General features: G+C 42.9%; 1 protein-coding gene across 2 annotated transcripts in view; it reads right to left on the reverse strand.

Annotated features, from left to right (window-relative positions):
• The window catches only part of LOC144668982 (coiled-coil and C2 domain-containing protein 1A-like), an 87326-nt gene that overhangs the window by 60988 nt on the left and 7917 nt on the right, over window positions 1–18421 (reverse strand). For both annotated transcript variants that reach the window (XM_078531516.1, XM_078531517.1), the window contains exons 2-8: window positions 17633–17771; window positions 10697–10803; window positions 7275–7367; window positions 4980–5117; window positions 4025–4373; window positions 1299–1423; window positions 397–469 (exon numbers count right to left, since the gene is read on the reverse strand). In XM_078531516.1, the coding sequence (XP_078387642.1) occupies window positions 397–469; window positions 1299–1423; window positions 4025–4373; window positions 4980–5117; window positions 7275–7367; window positions 10697–10803; window positions 17633–17771 (1024 nt within the window). The remainder of the gene's footprint in view (window positions 1–396; window positions 470–1298; window positions 1424–4024; window positions 4374–4979; window positions 5118–7274; window positions 7368–10696; window positions 10804–17632; window positions 17772–18421) is intronic.

Below are 18421 nucleotides of genomic sequence, written 5' to 3' on the forward strand. Positions count from 1 at the left end.
ACAACCATTAACAGTCCCCTTGTCCTTTAGTTCATGACAGCTTAGTCCATCCCTCCTTTGTCTCCACCTATCGCTGGCCTTCTATCCAGCTCCATCTGCCCCACCCCACCCTTAGACAGTTTAAATTTCATTTCATTTCCACTTCTCTTCAGTTCTGAAGAAGGGTCATACGGACTTGAAACATTAACTCTGTTTTTCTCTCTCCATAGATGCTGTCAGACCTGCTGAGTTTTTCCAGAACTTTCAGTTTTAGGCTCAGTTTTCTCAGCTCAGAACCCCAGGTTAAATACAGATGGTAAGAACTGATTCCCACAACATATTGCAAAAATCAAGGACCACATCGATAGAAGCACGAAGATATACTGATGACCAACGCACAACTGATTCAGTGCATACCGAAAGGGGGTGGCAGGCTACTGAAGTCCACGCTCTCTCCTCTATCCAGTGCCTCAAGAATAGGGTCAAATTTCTGGTTTGAACAGAAAAACAAAAAGCTGTTAAAGATATAAGGTTAAATCTGTATTTTCTGCACAGCCTCCAGTTGAATGAAAGGCAAAACGGCAGCCCTGCCTGGAATGCTGAAGCACTATCTTCCTTCCCCCATCCTCCAAATGCTGATTAAGGACATAGGAACAGGAGTTGGCCATTCAACCCTGAGCCTGCTCTGCCATTCAGCTGGATTGCTGATCAGTAACTCAGCTCCATCTCTCTCCCTGCCTGCTTCCTTAATACCCCTCCCTAATAAAAATCCGTTTTTACATTTCCCACTTGCTTTCTCTTGTGAGCTTTGTTCGCAGTAAAGGTTAGGGGTAAACCAGGGGCACGGAACACTTTCCATTCAGGTACCCAGTGTCAGCGCTCCCAGTTGCCAAGTAAATCTCTGTGATGTTTTTTTTCCATTTCCTTCACCAGTCATCCAGTGCCCTCTATGGGTGAGGCTGTCTACTTAACATTAAGTTAGTTTTACAGTAGTTTTGTGCTCTGGGTCAACATTAAGGGAAACCGATTTAGACTCACTAAATACTCTTCAGCAAGATCTTTACCATCAACAGCCAAACTAGTCTAGACTATTGAACTTAATCCATCATCAGCGCAATGTACCAGTCATTTTATGAACATGAGCTCTTAACACATTAAAAACTGGATAGTAAACATTTACAACATGCCTAACCATGGCTTTGGCCAGGGTGCTGTCAGGTCTCCACACCACCCACATCTTACATGTAATCCAGATTCTGTCCAAGTTGCTGCTGTCTGCTTGAATCACAAGGGTTACTGCAGCTTGGCCTTAGTCTCACCTTACTTATTCGGTAGTATTTTGTCGCAAGCTCGGTGTCCCCACCGCGTTTGGCTTGCAGTGCTGCCAGTTTGTATTCTCTCTGTCTGCTCATCGCAGTGCCCTTCATGCTTGAATTGATTGATACTAAGCAAAATATAGAATAGAAAAAGGTTATAGATTAGCAGGATTGCAGTGCCTCATATTCATAAAAATAATTCAACAACAGTGGCACCAGTGAGTGACATGAAGGTAGATTTCTGCCAGTTTTCCGTTAATTGCATGGGAATTGAGAGGGTGCGGACTGAACTACACAAAGACTTTCCCCTTCTTGTCATTCAGCTTAGGTTCAAACTTCTCTTTAAACTTTTACAGCCTTCAAGCTAAAGGAGACTTTTACCCCAGCAGTCTGGCCCAAGAATTGTCCCAATGTTCATGCATATTGGGAATAGCTGGAAAAATGGAAGATTTGTAATTCTGGAAAAGAGAGAGACATGTCGAAGCTTTTTGTCTTGTACTCATCAGGACACTTTGCAAGAATACTAAGAATGCACCATGGCAACACCTCTACCAGAGTCCACTTGCCAACCAATTAGCACTCTCTTCTCATGCAGTATAAATTGTTGTCTTCCCCTTATATTGGTATTCTTGTGAAGTGTCATGATGAGTGCAAGAAAAAAAGCTTCAACATGTCTCTTTTCTCAGCAATACTCAAGTTCTATAATACCAAATGACGGTTTGTAATTCTACATAACATTCAGTGAAACAAACTTCAGCATCACTTGATTCAATGGCTCTGCAGTTAAACAAAGCACTAAACTCACAGTAGTTAAAGATATGCTTCAAAATTAATGTATTTGTTATATCTTCTAGGCTTCACAAGGTATTTCTTCTGCCTGGCATTCAGGAGTACACCTGTAAGCAATTCCATGCTCTTTATAAACCAATGTGTTGTTTTTAAACATGCAAACCTGGAATTTCTGCCCAGACAACAGTTTGACCTAAAGATGATTTTTAGTGTAAAAGATAGGCAATTCAGGCCCAAGCGACTCACTCACTAGTTTCCTCGATCTTTTACAACAATGAAACTTCAACCAAAACCCTGTGCCTTTCATTAGCATAGCCCTGCCCCCTCATGCAAAAGACCAGAGAACACACGTTTCCTGCATTTATAAAATTTCATGACTAGAATTCTGGGTGCAGAAAGGCACAAAGCTACATTTCTAATGTTGCTCTTGATTTTTTTAAACAATTTTTGTTTAAATGCTCTTCAAGGAGGGCCCGTCTATGTATTTTCAAATGCATTTAATGGCATCAGAATGAGATACATTAAAATCCAAAAGGCTTCAATTATTTCATTTTTATTCATTCATGGGATGTGGGCTTCGTTGGCTGGGCCAGCATTTACTGCCCATCCCTAGTTGCCCTTGAGAAGGTGGTGATGAGCTGCCGCCTTGAACCGCTGCAGTCCATGTGGTGTAGGTACACCCACAGTGCTGTTAGGGAGGGAGTTCCAGGATTTTGACCTAGCGACAGTGAAGGAACAGCGATATATTTCCAAGTCAGGATGGTGAGTGGCTTGGAGGGGAGCTTCCAGGCGGTGGTGTTCCCATCTGTCTGCTGCCCTTGTCCTTCCAGATAGCAGTGGTGATGGGTTTGGAAGGTGCTGTCTAAGGAGACTTAGTGAATTCCTGCAGTGCATCTTGTAGATGGTACACGCTGCTGGTACTGTGTGTCGCTGGTGGAGGGAGTGAATGTTTGTGGATGGGGTGACAATTAAGCGGTCTGCTTTGTCTTGTATGGTATCAAGCTTCTTGAGTGTTGTGGGAGCTGCACTCATCCAGGCAAGTGGAGAGCATTCCATCACACTCCTGACTTGTGCTTTGTAGCTGGTGGACAGGCTTCGGGGAATCAGGTGGTGAGTTACTTGTCACACGATTCCTAGCCTCTGACCTGCTCCTGTAGCCACAATATTTACCTAGTTAGTCCAGTTCAGTTTCTGGTCAATGGTAACCCCCCCAGGATGTTGGTAGTGGGTGATTCAGTGATGGTAATGCCATTGAACGTCAATTATTATGTTGTCTTAAACACACTACACTTAATATGCAAAGAGGCTGGTCTGACAGTTTTAAACTCCATTTTTTAATGCAGAGGAACTTAAGAAAGAGACAGAATATGTTGTAAGCTCCATATTTCTCTTGAACTGATTTCTGCTCATCTTACACCCCAAGTTCTGACATGTGCAAATGAGATTATCAGAAAATTACATTGTAAAGCTGCCATCAGTAAGGTCTGTGATAATTTTGGAACTTGCTGTTTAGAGAAAATTTCAGGGTAATTAAGCAATTTCTGCTGTATAGTCACTTATATAGCATAGAAACCGAAGCAGTTAATCCATGCACAGTGAGGTCCCACATACAGCAATGAGATAACAACCAGATTATGATGTTGGCTGAGGGATAAACATTGGCCTGGACACTGGGGAGAACTCCCCTGCTTTTCTTCGAACTGGTGTCATGGGATCCCCCGAGAGGGGACAGGATTTAATGTTTCATCCAAAAGACAGCACCTCCAAAAGTGCACCACTCCCTCAGAGTCAGTCTGGATTTTGTGTTCAAGTCTCTGAAGTGGTTTGAAGTCACAGCCTGCTGACTCAGAGGTGACACAGAATCAAATCTGACAGTTCAAAGAAAAATACACCCTCAAGAAATAGAAATCTGCTGACTGCAGATGCCATTCTGATCCTACCTGCTTTGTTATTGGCCACTGGGGTAGGTGCCTCCATTTTGGCAGGCAGTGGCATTTCCACCAGTGTGTTTGGTCTTTTGACTGGCGGAGGTGGTGCAACCTTGGGTACAGACATCTTTGGTTTGGGTAATAAGGGAGGTGGTGCAGGCTGTGCTGCTGGCACTGGGTCCTCTCTGGGCACAGTCAGGTCAGGTGAGACAGAATTGCTTTCAGTTAAAGGTGTTGAGGTCCCGGAGGTGGCTGGGGCTTTTGTGGTATTACTGCTCTTTCCAGAAGCCACAGGGGGTGGGATGTCCTCTTCATTAATATGCCTTCCCTTCTTCACAGATGTAAGCATGGATTGTAAAGTCTAAAAATAGAAGATCAAAGTAAAAATTAGTTATGGAAATGAAAAAGCTAGTTTTCTGCTTGTGACCACCGTGGGTCAAAATCCTTGACCATCAATTTCAAGACAGTGCAAGTCTGATAGGTCACCAACGGTCAGAAGCTGTGTGTTATTTCTGAACTTGAGGATATAATCTAAACTGACACTTCAACGCAGAAGCAAAAGGAGGTTGCATTTCATATTGAAGCAGCATCACACCACAGAAACAGAAGTATCCATTCTGATTGTCCAGGAATCCATTAATACGCATCGGCCAATAGTGCCTGCATTATTGGAAGAAATAAAAACAGTGGGTGAATGGTTCTTAGTGTCTAGCCTCTGCCATCATGTCGAATCCCGATTATTCTGCTGTCTTAGGAAGGATTAGCTTTGGATTTCTCTAACAGAGGAATTACAGATAACGATGGCTTCTATCCATGGTGGAAACTGCTATAGAAGTAACCCAGCACATACCAGGGGCTGGAGGTGGGGTGGGGGGGAATGCTTTCAGGTCGATATGGCCCCAGTACCACTTAAGCAGTTCTTTAACCAGCAGATATCTCAGTTAATTAGTTAACATTTTATTCTAACCTTAAGGCCACGTTCATATCTCCGAATTTTGGAGCTCTCGCCAGATTGTTTGGCAGCCTCGATCGCAGATCTGTACATGTCAATCCTCTCTGCCAGAGTGCCTTCCAGTCCATCTGTGATTACAGGTGTTGTATTGGACTGCAGTTAAAAACAGATTTAATTACAGTTAAGTGTCAACGCGAAATGCTACCTACAAAAGATATACCATGAAGTTAAATTGTTGGTTAACTTTAGATCCCAAAGTGAAAAATATATTAATTTATGCTTTGATTGATACAACAGTCTCAAACTCATTATATCTAGTTGTATAAGTTACTAGTAGCTTCTTGTAGCAGATACTGAATTACTATCATATTCTGTTGACTGGCTATGATCATGTCAGATTCTGGACCAGGACCCTTACTAAGATATGAAACTCTGGAACCTAGTTCTGAATTCAGAGTATCCTCTCTGACAGGAGGTAAAGATCCAAAGTAAAATGAATCTTAGCACTTTTCACTTGGCACCTCCAAAATTAAATTTGACATTAAGTTTGGAACAATGCTCTCAATTTAGATATTTCTCCACGAAATAAAAAAAAAATCAGACTGTAAACAGAGGTCACAGAGTCAGAGAGATCTATAGCACAGAAAAAAGGCCCTTTGGCCCATCGAGTCTGCACCGGTCAAACAAGTACCTAACTATTCTAATCCCATTTTCCAGCACTAGGCCCATAGCCTTGTATGCCAAGGCATCGCAAATGCCCATCCAAATACTTCTTCAATGTTATGAGGGTTTCTGCCTCTACCACCCTTTCAGGCAGTGAGTTCCAGATTCCCACCACCCTCTGGTGAAAAAATTCTTCCTCACATCCCCTCTAAACCTCCTGCCCCTTACCTTAAATCTATGCCCCCTGGTTATTGATCCCTCCACCAAGGGGAAAAGTTCCTTCCTATCTACCCTATCTATGCCCCTCATAATTTTATACACTTCAATCATGTCCCCCCTCAATCTCCTCTGCTCCAGGGAAAATAACCCCAGTCTATCCAATCTCTCCTCATAACTAAAACTCTCCAGCCCAGGCAACATCCTGGTAAATCTCCTCTGCACTCTCTCTAGTGCAATCACATCCTTCCTATAATGCGGATTCCAGAACTGCACACAATACTCTAGCTGTGGCCTAACCAGCATCTTATACAGTTCCAGCATAACCTCCCTGCTCTTATATTCTATGCCTCGGCTAATAAAGGCAAGTATCCCATATGCCTTCTTAACCACCTTACCTACCTATCCCGCTACCGTAAGGGACCGGTGGACATGCACACCAAGGTCCCTCTGATCCTCGGTACTTCCCACGGTCCTTCCTAGTGTCATCAGCTGCAGAAACACGAGCTTTGGGTTTCAGAACTCGAGTGACCACTGGAGTCACAATGGCACATCGCAAGGCTAGGAACTATGTGGATAGCATGTTTTAGAGGGGTGGCCACACCAGAGGTTAAGAGAGTGCAGGCAGGGAGGGAATGAGTTAACAGCCAGACAGTCTAGGAGGATCAGGCAGATCGTGCAGGAGTCCCCTGAGTCCATCTCACTCACTAACTAGTGGCACAGCTGCACAGGAGGAGAGGAAGAGCGTGCAAACAGTGATAGGGGATTCGGACAAGGAGAAGTACTATTTCGGAAGCAATGAATTATATTGTCCAACTGAGTGACTACGACACTGGATCCAAGCAGCCCTGGTTTTGAAAATCCATTAAGTTTTTTCAGAGATGCAAACATCATTAAAACTTAAAAATATAAGGAGCTTGTTTGGCCCAGAAGGGCAATTTGTTCCAATCTACTCTTTTCTCAAATCTTCTGATATTTTTATTCAAGTGATCATCTAATTTCTTCTTAAATGCCACAATGCGTCATTGAAGCTGTGACAGACGTTCATTGTAATGCATTCCATATCCCAATAATTTGTCACAGAAAATAAAACTCTCCTTGCCTTTTCCTTGTCTGAACTAATCTGAACTGTTTTGTGTGCTCCACTCCCAAGTATGGTAGTCTCATTGCACACACACTATTAACCAAATGATCTTAATCGAGGGAGATTTTAGTCCCTTCTTAAAACATCATGCCAACAACAAACTGGAGATAACCCTCGAGGGCTGGTAGCCCATGTGTAGAGTGTGTCATTCTTTAAAGGGGAGAGAAACAAAATAAAATGTACTAATTACAGCACCAATGTCAAAAGAGAGAGTTAACTGCAAGAGACAATATCAATTAATTATTTTTTTTTGGAAAATTGATCAAGGAGACAAGGCCACAACCTACCTGTGGAATATAATCAGCAGCAGGTTTACCTTCTACAGGGGGTGGTACATTCTCGTTCTGTCTATCGTCCTCCAGCACTTCATTCAGTTCAGCCTAGATAAGCAATACCTTCATCAAAATAGTGTCAAGACACCACGCAGCTTATTTTAAAACACAAACAAGACATGTTTATAATTAGCCCCAAGCACTCATTTCAAGTACAAAGGAGCGTCAGTGAGTTTCTTCTTAATATCAGCAGATGAAGAATTTGGAAAATAGTCAGAGCTTTGGAAAATAAAAAGGGTTTCATTCTATTGGGACATTCTTATAAATGCATTCTTGTAAAGTTCCTTCCTATTTTAGCAGTGTTGCTCACCATGATGTCAACCCAACCGTGTTAGGAAAAGCAAATTCCAGTAGAAGTTAGAAGCAAAATACTGCGGATGCTGGAAATCTGAAATAAAAACAGAAAATGCTGCAAATACTCAGCAGGTCAGGCAGCATCGGTGCAGACAGAATCAGAATTATGACAAAAGGTCATGGTCTGAAATGTTAACTCTGTTTCTCTCTCCACAGATGCGCTGCCAGACTTGCTAGGTATTTCCAGCATTTTCTGTTTTTATTCCAGCAGAAGTTAAACCTGGAGTGAAAGAGAAGTTGAAGGATCTGCATTAGGCCATAGTTTGTTGTTCTGCTGAAATTGTAAGAGAAAAAACCAACAGTTTCTCTTTATCAATCAACAAGGTTGTGGAGTAATTCCAGGCATATCACTCCTAAGCCTAAAAGACAAGGGTCTTGTGTACCCACTCACTGATTTACTCAACAAATCTAGTTCAGTCCAATATCTTATTTAATTAATGCTATATGAGAGGTGCAAACCCTGATTCCTTAAAAAGAGAGACCTTGCACCTATATAGCATTTTTCACGATGACACAACATCTCAATGCACTTTACAGTTAAAGTGCTTCTGAAGCGATGTCACTGTGGAAACATGGCAGCCACTTTGTGCACAGCAGGATCCCATAAACAGCAATGTGCTAAACACAATCTGTTTGACAGATTTGGGCTGCGGGCTAAATATTGATCAGGAATTCTGTTCTTCTTCCAAAGGTGATATGGGATCTTTACTTGCAACCTGAGGGCATCTCAGGTTGACACTGGGAAGATGCTGGCATAGCGGTAATTTCACTGGATTCCAGAGGACCAGGCTAACACTCTGGGGATATGGGTTCAAATCCCACCATGGCAGCTGGTGGAATTTAAATTCAATTAATAAAGTTGGAATTGAAAACTAGTCTCAGTAATAGTGACCATGAACCCATCATCGGTTGTTTTAAAAACGCACCTGGTTCACAAATATCCCTTAGGGAAGGAAATCTGCCATCCTTGCCTGGTCTGACCCGCATGTGACTCCAGACCTGCAGCAATGTGGTTGACTCTTCATTTCCCTCTGAAATGGCCTAGCAAGCCTCTCAGTTCAAGGCCAACTAGGGGTAGGCAACAAATGCTGGGCTGGTCAGCAATGCCCACATCACCTGAAATCATTTTAAAAAAAATTCCAAAGGCGGCACCTGAAAAGAGCAGTACTCCCTCCATCCTACACTGGAGTACTAATCTAGATGATGTGCTCAAGTCTCTGGAGTGGGCCTTGCACTTATGGCCATCTGGCTCAGCAGTGAGAATGGACCAGTCAAGGCCACTGGGCTGAGTACAATCTTGCTCTTCACTGTCCTCCCATCTCAACATCTGTAATCCAGTAAGTTAGAATTTTTTAAAACATTTTTCTTTTCCCACCTATTTCCATTATTTTTAAATGAATTTCCATCTATTGTTTTATCTCCACCTTTTAGCCTATTTCGATCCCTTCCCCCCACCCCCACTAGGGCTATCTGTACCTTGCTCGTCCTGCTTTCTACCCTTAATGTCACCATTAGCACATTCCTTAGCTAATATCACCACCGTCAACACCTCTTTGTCCTTTTGCCTATAACATCTTTGGCAATCTCTTCTTTGCCTCCACCTATCACTGGCCCCCTATCCAGCTCCACCTGTCCCACCTCCCTCAACCAGCTTATATTTCACCACATTCCTATATTTCCTTAGTTCTGATGAAGAGTCATACGGACTCAAAACGTTAACTGTATTCCTCTCCGCAGATGCTGTCAGGACTGCTGAGTTTTTCCAGCTATTTTGGTTTTGATTCAACACCTGTAATGCCTGAAATAGTGTGCAGCTGTTTGAAAAACTGATCGAGACAAGCTGAAAGAGGATGATGGTAAATGGAAGTAAACTAAATGCTCATTGAAGGAAGGGGTTAACAAGCACTTGTAGAAATAATAATGACAGATGGGAGAGCAAGCAACAGAATACATACAGCTTTGTGGTGGACTGGAAAATTCCAGGTAGAATGGGCAGCAAATGTGTCTCAATGTCATGTGCAAAACTCATTATATTAGCACATCAATCTTGTTCTCCTAACCCTTTCCACCTCCACCTGCAACCGTTAATGGTACTGTACCTAAAGCTGCAGGAGGAAGTCTCTTAATTGAAAACACGTATTGCAACTGTTTGTTACAAAGACATTTGGCAGTAAAATCCATGAATATGTTTAAAACACTAAACACCAAGCCTTACGGTAAACAAAACTAAATATTAAACATGCTCTTGGGCTTGTAAAGCCCATGGGTATGGCAGTTTGTAGCTCCAATTGAAAGCATGTCTTGGGGGAAAAATAGTGTGTGCAATACTGAACCAGTCACACCAACATGGTCTCAGGTTTAGTTTGTGAAAGTCCTTGCATGTAAACGTTAAATCAGGAGCACAATATTTAAATGCTAAGTGCACAATGGCTTCATTATATTCTGCAAGCCTTCAACATCATAATGTGACTGGAAAGCAACCACGATAGTGGGCACAGTTTACTTCACATTTTAATGGTTAAAGGGTAGGGGTTGATTAATTCAGTTGGCTAGATGGCTAGAGTGCGATGCAGAGTGATGCCAACGGCATGGGGCTCAATCCCCATACCGGCTGTGGTAATTCATGGAGGCCCACTTCCTCACCTTGCCGCACCCTTGTAGAGTGGTGCCCCTCATATTTAACCAATTGTCTCTCTCTAATGGAGAGATTTGTCTATGGTCCTTTGTGGTCTATGTCTAATTACCTAAATGGTTAAAGGATTTGAATGCTAGGCACTGACAAATGTCCATAGTCTATGTTAGGAATGGAATGCAGAATGAGATACTCTGGCTGAGGCAAGGGCTTCTCAACAGTTTGCTTTCCATCTGAAGCGTTAGTAGTAGCACTGTCTATTGGTGTAGTGTTGAGTGCTAATGGTGCTCAGGTCACATAACACAATGATTTTCCCAATTACCAACGAAGCTGGAGAAAAGAAAGCGAGTGAAAGCAGTGAATATTAAAGGTTTTTTCAAAACTAATTTACCATCAAGTCTGCATCATCATCATCCACATCGTCATCAAAGGCTTCTTCATCAAGGTCCTTCATGCACAGAGCAGCCATTCTCTCAATATCTTCCATTGGGAGTGGGGCTACAGAAATAGAAGCCTTGTCAAGACTAGACATGTTTGTTTTGAATAACCTTGTATATCGGCTTTTCCGCTCCCCACTCAAAAGCACAATAGGATTGTACTGCTTTTGAACTCAATCCTTGCACTTTTGGGATCAGCATTCAAATCTAGCAAGACTGATGGAAATTTGACATCTATCTTTGCTGTTTCTGTTTGTCCTAGCTGAAATAAATCTGGAGTTGTTTCAATTTAATTTCCAAGTGGGCCCAAGTGCAAGCTGCTCTCAATTCCCTACATGTTGACTCTCTCCTTTAGAGCCTCCTTACAACCTGGCTCTTTGGCAAATGTTTGGTCATCTGTCCTAATATCTATGTATGTAGCTTGGTGCCAAATTTTGTTTGATAACGCTCCTCTGAAGGGCCTTGGGAAGAACCGTAATATTAAAGGTGGTATATAAATGCATATTGTTGTTTTTATATATTGGCAGAGTAATAATGGCTGCTGATAGAAAAGGAAAAATACAGGGGTGCTCGTCTTGAGCACGGCTTTAAGAAGCATTGTTAGATGAAAAAGAAGGTGCACACCTGATCAGGAAGTGTTAGATACTGATATCAAAAATGTTTTATTCTCAGCTTGATCCGTAGATAAATTAAGTTTTGTTGGGTGTGTGTGTGGGGAAGTTCCAGGGGATATGATTTACAGCAAGAACATGATTTGCCTGTTCCCTTTTTTAACCCTCGACTTCAACAAGCAGTCACTTGCTGCAATAGGATTCAACATTGTTCAAACCCAAGAAGCAAAGAGAGGTTTGGTATGGGATTATTATTGGCTGTGAGTCTATGCATTGAGTTTATGCAGTCAGTCAGTCTGGCAACATTTTTAAAAAATACTTTGAATATGAACATTTGTAGCAGAAAAGAACATTTAAATTCAATTAATTTAGGCTCCAGATTCCTCCAAATTTCACCTGGTCATCCAGAGACCAGGTGAAGAGAGAAGAGATTTATTTTCACTTTTGAAACATGAGAAGCTCAGCCAGCAAGCATCAACTTTTCCCACTTCCTAGCTGTTTAAAAGGAATACCGGAAGAGGTGAGGGAAACAGGAAGGCTGCCTGCCTCATTAATCAGGAAATGATCTGTTGAGAAGGGAAGGTGCTTAAAAGGACACAGTGGCAGGAGTTAAGTTGTTGAATTTGATGGGAATAATTGTAAAGAACAAAAATGTAAATATTGATCCAATTAATGCATAAGCCACTATGGGTTTGTACAACCATACCGAGTATTCTATGTATTTACCATGGCCGAACACTTTTCACAATCAAACATAAGGCAGAGACTCTAGTCATTTGAAAGAGAAAGGATAACTTGGGATTTATAAAGCAGCATTCCTGTCCTAAAGCACTTGACAGCCAAAGAAGCATTTTGAAATGTAATCACTGTTGGGCTGTATGAAATGGAGCAGGAAGATCCCACATCAGCAGTGAGGCAAATGAGTAAATAATCAGTTTTGTGCAGTGTCGATTGAGGGGCAAATTTGGGCCAGGACACCAGGAGAACTCCCTGCTCTTCTTTGAACAGTGCCATGGACTGATAAGTGGTAAATAATCCTAAACAAGAGACAACTACAGCACCATCATCCAATTCCCATAGTTACCATTGGCCAGAAATTTAACTGGACCAGATACATCAACACTGGTCGCAAGGCCAGGGCAGAGGCTGGGTACTCTGTGTAGAGCACAGGAGGCCATTCAAGAGTGGGGAGCAAAAAGACAAGTGGTAGTTGTAGGGGATTCTATAATTAGGGGAATTGATAGCATCCTTTGTAAGCAGGATCGAGAGTCCCGCATGGTATGTTGCCTGCCCGGTGCCAGGGTGAGGGACATCTCTGACCAGCTTGAAAGGATATTGGAGAGGGAGGGGGAGAATCCAGTTGTTGTGGTCCACATCGGGACAAATAACATAGGTAAGACTAGGAAAGAGGACCTGTTTGGGGATTATCAGAAACTAGGAACTAAATTAAAGAACAGGTCCTCAAGGGTTATAATCTCTGGATTACTACCCGAACCATGTGCAAATTGGCATAGGGACGCGAGAATAAGGGAAGTAAACACGTGGCTAAAGGAGTGGTGTGGGAAAGAGGGGTTCCATTTCGTGGGGCACTGGCATCAGTATTGGAACAGGAGGGATCTGTACCGTTGGGACGGTCTCCACCTGAACCGCTCTGGGACCAATGTTCTAGCGAAAAGGGTAAATAGGGTGGTCAACAGGACTTTAAACTAGAAAGTGGGGGGGGGAAGGGAAGGGTAAAACTCCAAGAAGTATGACTAATGGGAAACAAAGCAGCAGGTTAGCGTGTGGGGGGGTGGATTCAACTTCATGGAAAATTATGAAAAAACTGAAAAGGAGAGCCCAGGAGAGGCTATTAAAGTCTCACAAAATAGGACAGAGTGTTTGGAAAGGGCTAGGAATCTAACTTCAAGCACATCAGATAAAGGGACGACAATGAGAAAGGGGACGGGAAATACAGGACTGAAGGTGTTGTATCTGAATGCACACAGTATACGAAATAAGGTAAATGAGCTTGTGGCGCAGATTGAAATTGGCAGGTATGATGTGGTGGGCATCACGGAGACATGGCTGCAAGGGGATCAGGACTGGGAGCTAAATATCCAAGGATATACATGCTATCGAAAAGATAGGCAGGTTGGCAGAGGGGGTGGGGTTGCTTTGTTAGTAAGAAATGAAATTAAATCGATAGCAAGAAACGACGTAGGGACAGATGATGTAGGATCTGTGTGAGTAGAGTTGAGGAACCGCAAAGGTTAAAAAACCATAATGGGAGTTATGTACAGGCCTCCGAACAGTAGTCAGGATGTAGGGCACAAGATACACCAGGAGATAGAAAAGGCGTGTAAGAAAGGCAAGGTTACAGTGATCATGGGGGATTTCAATATGCAGGTAGACTAGGAAAATCAGGTTGGTAGTGGATCCCAAGAAAAGGAATTTGTGGAATGTCTACGAGATGGCTTTTTGGAGCAGCTTGTGGTGGAGCCCACAAGGGAACAGGCAATTCTAGACTTAGTGATGTGTAATGAGGCAGATTTGATAAGGGAGCTTAAGGTGAAGGAACCCTTAGGAGGAAGTGACCATAATATGATAGAATTTACCCTGCAATTTGAGAGGAAAAAGCTGGAATCAGATGTAACGGTATTACAGTTGAATAAAGACATGAGGGAGGAGCTGGCCAGAATTGACTGGGAGATGAGCCTAGCAGGAAAGACAGTGGAACAGCAATGGCAGGAGTTTCTGGGAGTAATTTGGGAGACACAGCAAAAATTCATCCCTAGGAAGAAGAAGCATACTAAAGGGAGGACGAGGCAACCATGGCTGACAAGGGAAGTCAGGGACAGCATAAAAGCTAAAGAGAAAGCATACAATGCAGTGAAGAGCAGTGGGAAACCAGGGGATTGGGAAGCCTACAAAGACCAACAGAGGACAACTAAAAAAGAAATAAGGAGGGAGAAGATTAAATATGAGGGTAAACTAGCCAGTAATATAAAAGAAGATTGCAAGAGTTTTTTTTTAGATATATAAAGGGTAAGAGAGAGGCAAAAGTAGACATTGGGCTGCTGGAAAATGACGCTGGAGAAGTAGTAGTGGGGAACAAAGAAGTGGCGGAGGAACTGAATAGGTACTTTGCATCAGTCTTCACGGTGGAAGACACAAGTAACATCCCCAAAGTTCAAGAGAGTCAGGGGGCAGAGGTGAGTATGGTGGCCATTACCAAGGAGAAGGTGCTAGGAAAACTGAAAGGTCTGAAGGTGGATAAATCACCTGGACCAGATGGATAACACCCCAGAGTTCTGAAGGAGATAGCTGAAGAGATAGTGGAAGCGTTAGTGGTGATCTTTCAGGAATCACTTGAGACAGGGAGGATCCCGGAGGACTGGAAAATCGCTAATGTAACCCCCCTGTTTAAGAAGGGAGTGAGGCAAAAGAGGGGAAATTACAGGCCGATTAGCCTGACCTCGGTCGTTGGTAAGATTTTAGAGTCCATTATTAAGGATGAGATTTCAGAATACTTGGAAGTCCATGGTAAAATAGGGCAAAGTCAGCATGGTTTCATCAAGGGGAGGTCATGCCTGACAAATCTGTTAGAATTCTTTGAGGAGGTAATGAGCAGGTTAGACAAAGGAGAGCCAATGGATGTTATCTACTTGGACTTCCAGAAGGCCTTTGACAAGGTGCTGCACAGGAGGCTGCTCAGTAAGATAAGAGCCCATGGTGTTAGAGGCAAGGTACTAGCATGGATAGAAGATTGGCTGTCTGGCAGGAGGCAGAGAGTGGGGGTAAGGGGGTCCTTCTCAGGATGGCGACCGGTGACTAGTGGAGTTCCGCAGGGGTCAGTGTTGGGACCACAACTTTTCACTTTATACATTAATGATCTAGATGAAGGAACTGAGGCCATTCTGGCTAAGTTTGCAGATGATACAAAGATAGGTGGAGGGACAGGTAGTATTGAGGAGGCGGGGAGGCTGCAGAAGGATTTAGACCGGTTAGGAGAATGGGCAAAGAAGTGGCAGATGGAATACAACATGGGGAAGTGTGAGGTCATGCACTTTGGTAGGAAGAGGCATAGACTATTTTCTAAATGGGGAGAGAATTCAGAAATCTGGAGTGCAAAGGGACTTGGGAGTCCTAGTCCAGGATTCTCTTAAGGTTAACTTGCAGGTTGAGTTGGTAGTTAGGAAGGCAAATGCAATGTTGGCATTTATTTCGAGAGGATTAGAATATAAAAGCAGGAATGTGCTGCTGAGGCTTTATAAGGCTCTGGTCAGACCACATTTAGAATATTGTGACCAATTTTGGGTCCCATATCTCAGGAAGGATGTGCTGGCCCTGGAGAGGATCCAGAGGAGGTTCACGAGAATGATCCCAGGAATGAAAGGCTTAACATAGGAGGAACGATTGAGGACTCTGGGTCTATACTCGACGGAGTTTAAAAGGATGAGGGGGGAAATCTGATTGAAACTTACAGAATACTGAAAGGCCTGGATAGAGTGGATGTGGGGAAGATGTTTCCATTAGGAGAGACTAGGACCCGAGGGCACAGCCTCAGAGTAAAGGGAAGACCTTTTAGAACAGAGATGAGGAGAAACTTCTTTAGCCAGAGAGTGGTGAATCTATGGAATTCATTGCCACAGAAGGCTGGGGAGGCCAGGTCATTGAGTGTAGTTAAGACCGAGATAGATAGGTTCTTGATTGGTAAGGGGATCAAAGGTTACGGGGAAAAGGCGGGAGAATGGGGTTGAGAAACTTATCAGCCATGATTGAATAACGGAGCAGATTAGATGGGCCGAATGGCCTAATTTCTGCTCCTATGTCTTATGGTCACTGTCACTGAACTCAGTATGCACCCCTCTATCACAGAACACAGTGGTAGCAGTCCAAGTGGTCTACAAGATGCACTCCAGGAAGTTACTTGGACAGCACACCCCCTGCTTTGCAACCCCCTATCCCTTAAAGGACCACAATGTCATGGGAAGATCATCAGCTCTAAATCATGCATCATTCTGATTTGGAACTATATTGCTGTTCCTTCATTGTTGCTGGGTGAATATTCTGTAACTCCTTAACACCATTGTGTGAACATCGTCGCCACAAAGCTAACAGCAGTTTAAGCAGAAGGCCCAGCATTACCTTCTGAGAAGGTAAGAATGAACAATAAACATGATTGCACTATGTCACCACAACCAATGGAAAAGATTTACAAAGGCATTGCAACATTGTATATGAAGAGTCTCTGAAATGCTTCAGTGATGGTAAATGCTACATAAATGCAGGTCTTTCTGTTCTGTTGTCAGGTGAAACATATATATTCATTAAATAGGTGTAGAGACCAGAAACCACAACAACAACTTGCATTTATTGAATACTTCCTTCAGTAAAATTTCCCAAGGTGCTTTATAGCAATTTTTCAAACAAAATTTGATACTGAGCCACATAAGCAGATTAGGTAGAGGGCCAGAAGCTTGGTCAAAGGGGCAGGTTTCAAATTGTCTTAGAGGAGAAAAGAGGCAGAAAAGTTTAGGAAAGGAACTCTGGAGATCAGGGCCTTAGCAGCAGCAGAAGGTATGGCCACCAATCGTGGAGTGATTAAAATAGCGATGTTCAAGAGGCTAGAATTGGAGGAGTGCAGATATCTTGGAGGGTTGTAGGGCTGCAGGAGATTACAGAAAAAGGGAGGGACAAGGTCATGGAGGGATTTTAAAATCAAGGAGTTGCTAACCCAGGAGCCAATGCAGGTCAGCGAGCACAGATGTGATGGGTGAATGGGACTCGTCGCGAGTTAGGGCACAGGCAGCAAAGTTTTGCAACTTGCTGAAACTTGAGTTAAGGTTTTTAAAATCTCCAAAGTTTCTTGTAACAAGATGATAACTAGCAATATTTACATATTTTCAATTCCATTTAGTTTAAGGCCCAGAATTATTTTACCTACAACTCCTTTCAGACTCTGTACTACCTTTTCAGTCCTAGTCTAACTTGCGTTCTTTGCCACTGCACTCCTGGCCGTTACTACTCCCAAACCAATTGGTTGAGACCTGATTTGAGAGGCTGGGCCATTCATTTTCTTCCTTTTTAGACAGCCATGTAATGATTTCTCACTGTGCAAAAAGAAACTGGAGTTCAGCGCTAAGCAGAAGTTTAAAAGACAGGTCTTGACGAATCCTTGTCCCTACACGTGACAGTTACGGGAAACTTGCACTAAACTTTAATACCATTTCACATTGAAGGGTGGGGAGTATCTACTGTGCTTTTGGAGAGGGGGAAGGATTTCAGGTTACATACCTTTTCCTTTTGGTTTTCCTCTGTTAGCTGGCTTTTCTCCAGTAATCGCTGCCAGTTCAGCTTCCAAATCAGCATCATTCTCATCACCATTCATATCCATCATCATACTGTCCGGTGAGAGGTCTACCAGTAATCCAAGCTGTGAAAACATGCATTTTCTATGAACTTAGTGATCTATAACAAAGAGGGACAGCATTTCCATATAAAAAATTTCAATGAAATCAGCGCTATCACTAGGCTTATTTACTATATCAATAAAAAAACAGGAACGAGAAAAGGAAATAAAAGATCACACATTGAAATATGCTGTTTTGCATGTCCTCAATTCATCATCTCAGCCATACAAACCCAGGAAAAGACTACCCCATCCATATATGGTGCAATCACAAACATCATTTACCCACCCCATTACATAAAAAAAAACTAATTCAAGAAATCTCTGGGCAATTCCTCATCTCGCTTAGGTACTTAACAAGGACTGAAATATCCCTCACTACTTCACCCCAACACTACAAAGTTCAATATACTGTGTTCAGACACACCCTAAATGTTAATGCGGCATGCTAAATAAGCAGATCTACTTCAAGCTTTAAAAGACAGTTTTGGACAGTACCTTTCCAAACGTTGCCAGTCCTCTTGGGGCCAGTAAACCTGCTGTACAACCTTTACTGGCACTGATGGTACCAATGTCACAATACCATCACATATATGCACAGTGATTCTCAGTTGCTTGCTACTGATGTCATGGCGCCATGCACATGGCCCACTTGTCAGAGACAGCTTGTGCGT

The sequence above is a fragment of the Cetorhinus maximus genome, chromosome 28 (assembly GCF_964194155.1).
Source record: "Cetorhinus maximus chromosome 28, sCetMax3.hap1.1, whole genome shotgun sequence".
Taxonomy (NCBI): domain Eukaryota; kingdom Metazoa; phylum Chordata; class Chondrichthyes; order Lamniformes; family Cetorhinidae; genus Cetorhinus; species Cetorhinus maximus.